General features: G+C 42.1%; 1 protein-coding gene across 2 annotated transcripts; it reads right to left on the minus strand.

The window, feature by feature from the left end:
• Window positions 1-396: 396 nt before the first annotated feature.
• On the minus strand, window positions 397-11,284 carry ncapg (non-SMC condensin I complex, subunit G). 2 transcript variants are annotated; one of them, XM_079693931.1, is made up of 22 exons: window positions 11,143-11,284; window positions 10,737-10,849; window positions 9,725-9,958; window positions 9,193-9,421; window positions 8,839-8,984; window positions 8,658-8,742; window positions 8,085-8,277; window positions 7,849-7,998; window positions 6,878-7,018; window positions 5,943-6,066; window positions 5,535-5,624; window positions 4,203-4,391; window positions 3,997-4,107; window positions 3,509-3,628; window positions 3,071-3,307; window positions 2,789-2,970; window positions 2,428-2,593; window positions 1,728-1,895; window positions 1,412-1,535; window positions 1,089-1,145; window positions 893-962; window positions 397-793 (listed from the first exon to the last, which is right to left on the minus strand). In XM_079693931.1, the coding sequence occupies exons 2-22, from the start codon at window positions 10,842-10,844 to the stop codon at window positions 673-675; spliced, it is 3,045 nt and encodes a 1,014-aa protein (XP_079550057.1). In that variant the 5' UTR covers window positions 10,845-10,849; window positions 11,143-11,284; the 3' UTR covers window positions 397-672. The 2 variants fall into 2 exon arrangements, with proteins under 2 accessions (XP_079550057.1, XP_079550058.1); XM_079693932.1 differs by having other exon boundaries at window positions 10,737-10,844; window positions 11,143-11,260.
• Between the last annotated feature and the right edge of the window lie 571 nt (window positions 11,285-11,855).

Genomic DNA, 11,855 nt, shown 5'->3' on the forward strand with positions numbered 1-11,855 from the left:
GTGCGACTCAACAGAAAACATAATTTTTGTCTGGAAAGTGAAGCAAATCTATCAGCCCCTTGCACATTTCACTAGTGCTAATTTCAAAAGCTGTATTAGCACCTCTTCTCATCGAAGGAGCTTGAAGTGCTCACATCTAGGGTTGTTACAGTTTTTGGCCCACATACATTATTTAAAAAAAGAAACCGACTTCATGGTAGAGACAGAAGCACCTGCAGTTTGTTAATATGAAATTATTTGAAAGCTATTGTTCATGTAATGCTTAATTTAACATGCCATAGTGCTGATTACATATAAGCTCACATGCTTTAATTATATAATATTAAAGTATCCACATTTTCAGTTTCTTTTTTAGTGTGAAACTGATTCTTGGTGTCACATAATCCACACAACGTGTTGGGATAATGAAAAGAGGACCAGTTTTATTGACATGTATTTCACTTTAATGATTAAAATGATAAAAGTTGAAAATAAGAAACACACAGATTAAAAAGTAACTATGACAACATATAAAGAGGTTACAACATTGAGAAGGCTCAGTTACTTTCACTACATTTCACAAAAGAACGAGTACGATAATTATATGAACCTAAAGCTCTGTATATTAGACGGCTGTACTTGAACAACACTGAAACCGCACCATTTTATTTCCATCTTTGCATCAACTGCCTGTCAATTGGCCTCCTGATTGATGAGCGTGTTCAGGTCCAGCTTTGTTTTCTCCAGAGCTGCAGTCTTGGCCCTCCGGGAGGGTCGCACTTGAGGAACTGACTCTGGAACATTTTCGCCATCACTGTCCAAAGCAAAAAAAGAGCAGATGAAGAGGAGTTTTTGAAAATAAAGCGATGGTATCAAACAAGGTATAGGTGCCGACAGTTAATTGAACACTCACCTCTCCTCTGATGACTCTGCCCACCTGCTCGGCTTCCTGCCCGATCTGGCTGCGCAGACTTTCCTCTGACCTACACACACACACGTACGTTACCTAACAGTGCTGAGTCAACACCTTGACAAGAAGGTAGACAAGAAAAGCTCTAAAAATAAAGTGTCACTATGAACAACTGCAGTTTTAGATGAGTATACAGTACCTGCGGTTCCTCTTTTGGCTCTCTTGGCAGATTTAGATGGATCGTCTGCTGCGGCCTCTGTGGAGAGATAGACAGAAAACTGATGTTTTTTCAGCTCCTCTGTGTTATTCTAGTCTTGACAGACACCGAATGGGATGTGCAGGCACATAAATCCACTTAGCAAGATTCTGGTAATGAGACATAATCCATTAACATGAGGATTTGTCACATGTGTGTGTAGTAGTGTAAATGAAGTTAGGCACTGAGAAGGCAACATTTGTTACGGATGCTCAGCTGGATGTCAGGTTGTCTTTCCAACAGACTGTCACTGATTGCATGCGTACCGTCTGTGTTGACATCTAATGGTTGCAATGCGCTGGGGCTGAGGAGCTCTGCCTGTTCTTTAGAGTCCGCAAGCTGACCGATCATTTTCTCCAGACCACGGAGAGAGATACGATCCTTCACCTCCTGAAGGAAAGAGGAAACATGAGAAATCAGGCCTTTAGGGGTGGAAATATACATTAAACAGTAAAGGGGAGCTTCACATGGTGAGCATCAGCATGCTACCTCACTGCTGTGTGTGTGTGTGTGTGTGTGTGTGTGTGTGTGTGTGTGTGTGTGTGTGTGTGTGTGTGTGTGTGTGTGTGTGTGTGTGTGTACCTGTACGAGCTGCTGCAGAAGTGTCTGCAGGTCTTTCTTGACAGTTCCATCTCCGCTGAGCTCCAGGTTGCTTAGAGTCTTGGTATAGAGACGCACCTCAGGGGCCGTGGGATCTTTCAACATCTCCCCGCAAATACGGACCGCCAGGTAGTCATGGACACACACCTCCTGAATAAGATATGAACTCAATAAATTAAATGTGTTTTTGACTCATTGAGCCACTATCAAATTAAGTGTTATAGAAGTAATTTACAATTAAACAATATTGAATGAAAGCTCTGCATGCTTGAACGTGAACTGAAGCATGTAAGAGAACCAATTGCATCTGTCATAGAAATGGATTTGTGTTTGGAGGAAGAAAGCAATATGAGGCAAAGCTCAGTAGACCAATAAAATCCAAAACATTAAAGGTGGGGTAGGTAATTTTGGAGAAACCAGCTTGAGTGACCAATGAGGGCATGAGATAATTTTGTGTACAGATGGAAGGCTGACAGGCAGGTAGGCCATCCAATCATTTTAGCCGTCGTGCTTTTTACATTGCTACGGCTTCCGCAGTTTTTTTTAATGTATTTATTGTCAAAGCATTTCATATATTCATTGCTATCGGGATGTTAAGAGCATTCCATGGAATATAACAAAAAGTGTTTCTGAAATAAATGGCATACCCCACCTTTAATAAGTAACAAAGCAGGTTTCTCACCTCTGTGTTGGTCGAGGGCTTGATAAGTGCACTGGGACGGGTGAGCTCGACGAGCAGCTCCACCACATTGTTAACGTCCACCTCAGCCAGCGGAGAGGTGGCGGGGGCATTCATCAGGGTCCGGACCGTGGGCAGGAAAGCCTCATCCAGGACCTCCTGGTGGGCCCTGATACAGAAGAAACAATCTATATTCATTTATATTGCATTCCTAGGCGTGTAATCACAGTTATTATAGCCAGCTTGCTATCCCGCCACACATCATTTCATATATTTAATTTACCTTGCACATGTAAACATGAGATAAATGTGTAGCTAGTGCAACAAAAAAGATGGTCTGCTTGTGTGTGAGTGCATGTGTGACCTGCTCTCGCGGGCGTAGAGCTGGAAGAAGACGCCGAGGCAGTGCCGCAGCCGGGTGTCGTCCTCGGTGACGGGATTGTACCAGAGCAGCACCAGGCGGGAGAACATCTTGGCACTGGATATACGGCCGGTGTACATGAGTTTGGCGAGACCCTCTGCCGACTCTGTACGCAGGTCAGACACCTGAAAAACACAGATATTTCAAGAACGCCCTTCTTCCACTGAAACTAGGCACACACACACACTTCTAATTATTAGGTAGATATTACGCCCTCAATCTCACCTCACTGTCCAGGAACTCTGAGAGCATCATGAGGATACTTTGAGCCGTGTCCTCTGGAGCGTCTCCCTTCTCCTCCGCCGCCGGGGCGTCCTCTTCCCGCCGGTCTGGGGATTTGGAGTTGAGGGCCGTCAGATTGGCAGCTGTCTCAGAGAGCAGCTGGAAGCCAAACAGCAGCAGCAGGTCGACGATCGCCCGCAGAGCGCTGATACGGATTTTGACCTCATCCAGCTGAGCAATCTGAAAATACACACAGCGGATGTGTTCATGCTTTTTTTTGCGCCATTAAGCAAAAATATAAAGATATATTAGTTATTTGTATTATCTGCACAGGCAAACATCACCAGGGGTTTGCTTGTTTCTTTGTGATGTGCATGAAGGGACTGTTAAACATGAAGCCTGTATACAGATGTGTTTGAGGTTTGGTGAATGAAGCGTTACCTGCAGCAGGAGGACCATGTGGGCTTTGGCCAGCTCCCTGCTGTGCAGAGTGCATGTTCCCAGACACACAACGGCCATGTTACGGACAGCCGGGTGAGCACTTGCTATACTGGGCAGAACCTGACAGAGAGGGAGAACATTGTCACTTTTACTCACTTCATACATTTACATGCTGCTTAGAAATGCAATTTCAATGGTTCATCTAAACATTCTGCATCATTCCCAGATTTGGTTTCATGCAGCATATTTCAACTCTCAGGTTGTTGTTCTGAACATAGACAGCTAAATAAGAGCTGCAACAAATATACACAATGCTTTTACCTGCACAACAAAAACAAAACACTACTGGAAGGTTGGCATGCCATAAATGCTAAACGAATCTATGGTAAGTAACTTTGTTGTGATACTGTTGATTTAATTTCTTTTGATCTGAGAATTAACAGAAACTTTAGTGAAAATAAGATGATGTGTTTAGTGTGGGTTTGTACCAGGGAGGACATTAAGGCGCTTATGGTTGGACCAATCCTTGTCTTGATGCCCATCTGCTTCAGCAGCTCTGCACACATTGTCAGACACCTCAGAAGAGTCTCGGGGTCATTCTGAAAAACAGGAAACCAATAAGCATTTAGTCTGTTTCCCATATACATACATCTAAAGTTTACGGGGTGAATATTATTTATGACATGTCACATACCTTCTCGGTGCGGATCTCCTTGTCGGCCGGCTGGCAGCTCTCCTGGACTTCCTGGAGGATCTGGTTCCTGCGGTTCTCCAGCTCTGTGATGGAGTCCTTCAGCTCTGCAGCACGGCTGAAGTCCTGGGCGGTGATAGAGTCCTCCAGAGTTTGTTTGGCCTCCATGATGCTCACCTTCACCTCTGCTAGCTGGGGGAGGGGAGAGGAACAGAAGAGGAGAGAGTCATTCCTCAGCCGAAATACACTCCGGAGGATTCCTGACTGTTGATAAGGGCAACTGCACCTCTGTTTACAGGAGCAACAACAACAACACCTGGGGCTCTGGGCCAGGTGAAGACCCTCTAGAGCCTACTTTGCCTTTACTGACTAAAAAGGGGAGCGGTGGGAGGGGAAGCAGGTGCATAGAAGGGATGGAAGTTAAACACCTGGGGCAAGGATTAACTTCCTCAGCAGCTGTTTGGTCTCCGAGATATGATATACTTTAAGTGCATGTTGAAAGATGGAGAGGTGAGATGTATTGATGGTTGTGAGCGATCCCTCTGTGAGTATTTGTGCACATAGTTAACCACAGACTCTCACTGAGCTTCAGGAGATACTTCCCCCACACAATGACCATGTGTAGATCAATTACTCGACCCTGTGTTACCTTCAATTCTTGAATAAAAGGTTGTTTTTCTAGCATGCCTCTAAACTCAAATGTAGATTAAAAAAAGGCTGGGGTTTATTCCAGCAAATTGAATAACCTCTAAATTGGAAGTTTTTTAATAAAATGCATGCGTTTAGGAAGTAGTAAGCTTACATCTGGATAAATGACACGTATATCATTTTGCAAGAGTTGTGTGCGAATGGAAAAATGGCCCCGTTTACTTCCTCAAGAGGGGCTTTTTGATTCTTTGTTTACGTGGAGGCATACAAGAAGAATTCAAGATGTTGTGAGAAATTGATATACATATTCTCCTGCAAAGGGAAAGACCAGATTGGCGTACATGATTATGCCCTTTCCACCTCACTGAAAACATGCTTTCCCTCCAAATACAAACCCTCTACCAGCTGCTGGTGCAGAGGGATGGACAAACAGAAACAGAAGAAAAGACATAGAAATAAAAAATGTATAATTTGTTAGTCCTCTCATTTTCAAGAAGTTGTAAACCTTTCATTTAGTTAATGGGTTTATCCATAATAAAGAAAATCTTGTGAAGCAAGTTCATTGAACCTTTGAACAAATACAAGAAGAGATGTGCTTTCATCCATCCAAAAAACAGTGGGGTGTTTGGAGAGGATTACTGAATGTAATTGCTCCTGGGGGCTTTCAGTTGGCTGAGTGTTGCCCACCTGGACCTGATGCCGGCGGCTCATGTTCTCGTCCATCGGTGCGATGGCCTCCATGATGGGCTCCCTCACATCGGAGATGATTTCTGCCACCTGAGGAACACAAAGCCAGCTCACATTAGGACACATACCTCAGTGGTAATGATCCTAACACACAATGGAAAACCCCTTTCATTTGGTTTAATCTCAAGCAGAAGACCTTTAGTAACGGTTTCATTCATGCTTCCATCAGAACAATGATCTGCCCCTTCCGCCTCAAAGTGCATCCATCAGCAAATGTTGATAAATATCTTGTATAAGGTCTGCTTAATGAGTTCTTCAGTTGAATCTATGAAGGGCATTGACATCTCCTCCTGTGTGTGAAAAAGAAGTTCACCTAGGATTGAATAATGATAGAAAAATGTGACTTACAGTCTGTATGCGTCTGTGGTCATCGGGTATGAGGGTGAGGAGTTTCTCAGTGAGAAGGGAGACCAGGGAGGAGGGAGTCTGAGGCAGAGCCAACATCTCCTGCAGGACCGACAACACGCGCTTCCTGCAAAAACATTCAACATGTCAGACAACAACTTAACAAGCTCGTGCTACATTTTGGCCAACTGGACAATAGCCGCTTTCACACCAAGTACTTTGCTGTACTTAGTGCCAGCACTTAGTTCCCCCATGGAACTAAATACAGATCACGTTCACACCGGAATAAGTTCCCTGAGGGAAGATTACGCAAATGAAGCCGCTGACGTCACTTCTTCTTCTTCTGCTTTGGGTTTACTTGGCAGGCCGCAAACCACTTCACGGAGTATACTGCCACCCGAAGTCCCCGGAGTTGGGGACGGGACTCCCAGCAGCTTCTACTGAAGCCTTCCGAGTAAATCGCCAGAACGCCGACACCTCCTCATCTCCACCGCTCCCATGTTTTGTTTTTTTGTGTTGCCATAAGTTATTCTCTCTCCGTTGGTGCGCGGGGCTAATGTTAATGCTAATAATGCTAATGCCAGCAAATACAATGGCGGCGTCATAAAACTTTTCAGAGTTTTACGGGCCGTGGTTTGCAATTCGCCCAACCAATAGACATTGGTACTTTTTTCTCCCCAGGATAGTACCACCTTTCTAGCAGGCACTACAAATGGGGCTAAAAGTTCCCGGCACGAAGTACTCTTTTTGGTGTGAACGCAAAATAAGAGGTACTAACGGAAGTAAAAGGGGAAAAAACTCCGGTGTGAACGCGCCTAATAAGGGCTTTGTCGGGCAGAACAAAAAAGCGATGAATAACAAACTCTTTCAAATACTGATATTTATTTTCGCTCCCAAGTTTTTTACTTTAACAAACACATCTTTGTTCTTCTTCTTACCTGCCGCCCTCTTCGTTGGTGTCCAGACAGCCGATGAGATGGATGAGCTGTTGGGAGATGAACTCCTTGGTCATGACGAGCTCCAACTGGTTAAAGTCGGCCCTCTGTTCCTCTGTCAGCAGAGGCACCACCTTCAGATATCTGCAACAGGCATGTTCAGGAGGTTTAAAACTTATATTGGATTTTGCTGTCATTGATTACCAGAACCAAAGTTATACGTCACAGAATAAACAGCACAATAAGATAAATTGCAATACTGTAACACTGTAGCAGCACTACCTACAAGATGCAGCAACACACCAGCTACACACGTCTATCTGCTTTTAGACAGCACCTGAGAGGTCTTTACAAACCTGGTCACGAAATAAAAAACACATTTATTGTGTGCAGATAAAGATTAAGCACACCAGCAAATGTCATTTTGCAGCATTTCACGCATTAGCATCCCAGTTATTAGGCAGGTGGTAAAACAGCAGTGTTACAACATTGGGCATCGGACGGAAATTTGAGAGCTGGGATTTAAACTATAAACAAATGTGGAAGACATTCTGTGATTTATTAAAGGTCAATCATGTATTCTGTTGTAATGCTTGTTTTACTGGGATTGTGTGTTTTTATATAAATACCACACTTTAAAATAACTAGCCATGTTAAGATGAAAATAAGCAACGAGTTGGCCAAACAGTTACATACAGAAAGAGCTCCTCTGGACCTGCCTTCAGATACCTGAGCAACAACATGAGCAAACTGAGTGAGGTGTTCTGTTCTGAGCATCAAAAAGTAACTACTTTCACTACTTCATACTTTATTTAAGTTTAAGTTCACAACTTTAAGTGTATCTTAAACTTGCAAAGCCTACTTAGAAGAATATTGGGGGAAAATGTAATGCCCCGTAAAAGTAGTAAGAATGATTAGATTTTTGTTTTCATATGGGCACCTGAATATTGTTTGAAGACGTGCTCTTCTCTTACCGGCAGAGGAAGTCAGCATAAGTGGCAGCATCTGGCAACACTTGCTCCAGCATTTCCTCACCGTCGTCTCCTTGAGCCTTGAGGAACTCGCACAGAGCTCTCCAGTACAGAGCATTCTCACAGGACAGGGAGTCCACAGGGATCAGCTTCCTGTTGAAAACACACGTAAGCACAACTTCAGACATTGGGTAACTATGTGATAATATGAAAGCCACAGAGTGGAGGTTTGAGTGTACCTGTTGTCGAGCTGCGCTCTGTTCTGCTGCAGTTCTTCAGTCAGAGTGCCTTTGAAGATGGCCTTCAGTGTTTCCAGAGCAGTGTCGGCACAGTTCTCCACATCCAGCTTATGGAGCAGACCAATAACGTTTCCCTCCACCCGGAGCAACCAGGCCGGCAGCAGGCGAGAAGAAACCATCTGCCTCACCGTCTCTAAAGCACAGCAAATAACAAATATGAAATGTACATGATGGTATTCAGAGCTAAAACAACCAGTTTTAGTTTTCCTTTTGTCAGTTTAGTCGGTTTTTTGTTGTTGTTTTTTGAAAACACTGGTTTACTGACCTCCAATGTGAGAATGTGCAATCTGTTATACATCATTTTGGTATAAATGTATTTGAGTTTAAAATGCTGGATGGACAAATCAAAGCTAAAGACAACACCTTATACTGTGAGAAATTGTGATGAAAAAAGGTCTCTATTTAATGGACTAAATAAATAAGAAATAGAATAATTCTAACAGATTAACTAATAATATATTGTTTTTGCAGAAAGTACAAAAAACACATTACACTCATTACAGAAATAGTTACCTGAGGTGTCACGGAGACCCTGCTGCACTAGAGTAACTCTCTGTGCGATGGTCAAAGCTTTAATGTGAACTTTTTCAGCCAGAACCTTAAAAACAGAAAATAGAAAAGATAGCGAGTTTGAACTGCAATCACAATGTTTGGCAAGAACAATGTAATATCATTTGAGTGGATCTGAAGTTACCTGGTAGGCCAGCTTGCGGACATTCTCTTTGATGTCCCGGGTGCGTTTGAGTACTTTGGGGAGGGTGCGAGGGGACATTGCGATGCAGGAAAGAACGGCACGGCGCACTTCTGCATTGGTGTCGTTTTCCAGAATCAGCATATACGCTAAAAATTGGAAAAAAGCTGAGCATTAGACGGTTTGAGGGCCAATGACAAAGAGAAAGATTTAAAAACATACATTTCAAATCACAAAAAAACAAAGGACAATTGAAAAACTACTGATTAAACATGTGAATTAAAGACTATATTCTGCATATGTTGTAGTGTATTGTGTCAAATCGAAATAAGTCATGCAGGGATAGAAAAAACAAACCATTGATAGTTGGACAGTCTGAATCCTTGGGCTGTTGTAGACGCGTCATGGCCAGAGCAGCCTGAATCCTCACGTTGGGGAACTTGTCAGTGACTCGGACCAGCATGGCTTGGTGGATGCGGTCAAACAGGTCGTCGTCTATCTGGGCATTCTCCGCCATACTGCCCAGCAGCTTGTTGATCAGCTGACACACACGGAAACGCACCGCATGGCTGCTGGCTTTGTGAGACTGGGAAGACAAGGCAACAATTTGGGAGAAGAAGTGGAAAAAGGAAAGTGAGACGTGTAGGAGTAAGAAACAGATGGAGGCCAACAGGCGGAGAGGGGAAACAGATGGGACAGGACAACATCTGATTAAGAATAAGCAGAAACATCAATCACAGCAGGGATGCTTTGCAAATGCTTGAAATAAATTCAGAAAGTGTTTTCTAGAAAAAGTTGGGTGAATGTGATACATGTTTTAGTCACAAAGTTAATCACTTGTAATCACAGAAGAAACGGTGTGCATACACTCATGTTACAATGTTTATACCTCCAACAGGAAATTGAAGATGAAACTCAGAAATGGATGATCATCCTCCTCATCTTCTTCTTCCTCTTCCTCCTGCTGCTCCTCCTCCTCTGTTTTTGGTGGGGACAGGAAGCTTGTGGCAAACCTTGCTACGAACTCTATGATGTTTTCAACTGTAGGTTCCCGCTTGTAGACGATCATGGCGTATTTCAGGTAGTGGACAAACTCCTCATGGAACAGGGTCTTGTCCTCCAGCTGGTTGAGGGGATGGAGGATTTAGAGGATATTACGTAACCAGTTTCAGCAATATCAATGTTTCTGTATATATCATTTAATTTTTGAAGTGAATGAGCAAGGGTTTGACTACCCTACATTCAATAATTCAACATGTTACCCCATTTTCATGTTCCCAAAAAGAATCTAAAACATTTAAATAAAAGACTGAAATAATAACAGTCAATGAGCAACGTCTGTCAACAAAGATAATATTGTATCCACACTATACACACATGGACATACTTGGTAAACACAAAACATAATAGTCCTAAATCATGGGGTTTAAAGAAGAAATATATAATAAAACTGAATACAAAAAAACAAGTAGTGTAGAAAAAGTTGAATAGGGAAAGAAGATGTATTTTATAGGAAATAAAAAGACATCTAGCGTACTATGTAGTCAGTTTATATTACTGTCCTTGTGATACAAATAAAACACAAAAGCAGCTTTCAGTTTCCTTGCAACACATATTTGGAACAAACCTCATGAAAACATTTAGTCTAACCTTAGTCTGAATTAAATAAATGTGTGGATTAAATGTTTGTTTTCTTTTATGTAGTTCTATTTGTAACTTTATATTAAAATCTCTCATTACCCTATTCATTTTGTTCTCCTTTGATTGTTTTCATAGTGTCTTGTGAAACCTTTTACCACACTATTACCCCTACATTACAGCATGGATATAAACTCTGAGTAAGTGTATTCTGTATAAAGATAGAGAGATTAACATTACATTAAACACCACAGATCACTCACCTTGTTGTAGCGGCTGTTCAAGCTTGCCACCAGCTTTGCTTTGTTATTGTGGCCCTTCTGAGCGCGCTGAAACGCCTCTTTTATGTCCACTTCACTGTCTGTAGTCATCTTTCCTTCACAGAAATCCACAATGAGACAGAATTAGTCCAACAGTCGCTTTAGCTTTCTTCACAACACGGCCGTAACGTTTTAACTTCAGCAGCCCGTTTGTCTCTAGTGCCTCATTAGCTAAAAGCCCCTCCTCGATCACACTAACTATAGGAGAGCAGAAAAACAACGTAACCTGGCTACTTTGTTTCGGGATAAAAGTATCTGGTGACACGTTCAACTATATTTAATCATAACGTTGGAACTGACGTTATATTATACAATACAATTACACAAATTATGAGAATTAGAAATGTACCTTTCTTTCCGATTTCCTCTTCCAACGCTACCGCCCGTTTTCAAATTCTGCCGTGTGGTCTCGCGAGAACTGAGACGTGACTACTACGCATGACGTAAACAGCGGGTTCAAATGTGTGCCCTGAGTCTTGCCTGGGAGGCTATACCGGTCAGGCTACTTTATGAACTTTTTAAAGCAGCAGCACTTTTTTTTCTGTTATTTTAAAGATTGAATAATCGTTTAGTAAATTGACATGATAAATCACATTAATCTTTCTTGCACGCCATTAAAGAAAAGGCAAATCCTATTACTTCAATGGTTCAAAATGACTTTATTATTACTAATACTGTTATACATCAATTGGGATGAAATATTTACTGTGATTTTTTTTTTTGCAACGAGTGCACCTAAAGAAATAAGGGAATGGATTTGAGGTATGGAACATGTATGAATAACCTCTCTGAAATAAATGTTTGCATTGCTTATTCTGCGTAGGCTACTCCACTGTGAGGCACTTTGGGAGACAACCAAACAAATTGTTGAAAACACTTGTTTTGCTGGATTTTTTGTGAATTGTAATTTCAAGCATTCAAAGAACAAGATAATAATGTGTCCTAATTTTGATTATGGTTAGGGTTAGAGATTCAGATACATTATTCTATCAAAAAAAGCCCACCTCATTATGTTTTATCATAAATTAGATACAACTTGATCACAGTGAAAAAAGCAGCAGA

This window comes from Notothenia rossii (assembly GCF_949606895.1).
Source record: "Notothenia rossii genome assembly, chromosome: 1".
NCBI lineage: Eukaryota > Metazoa > Chordata > Actinopteri > Perciformes > Nototheniidae > Notothenia > Notothenia rossii.

Excerpts from the sequence above, each read along its gene's own strand:
- ncapg (XM_079693931.1), bottom strand. The coding sequence starts at position 10,844 with ATGACTACAGACAGTGAAGTGGACATAAAAGAGGCGTTTCAGCGCGCT. Across the intron at positions 8,278-8,657 it reads GGGTCTCCGTGACACCTCAG|AGACGGTGAGGCAGATGGTT; the intron begins GTAACTATTTCT and ends GCTGTGCTTTAG. Across the intron at positions 6,067-6,877 it reads ACCAACGAAGAGGGCGGCAG|GAAGCGCGTGTTGTCGGTCC; the intron begins GTAAGAAGAAGA and ends ATGTTTTTGCAG.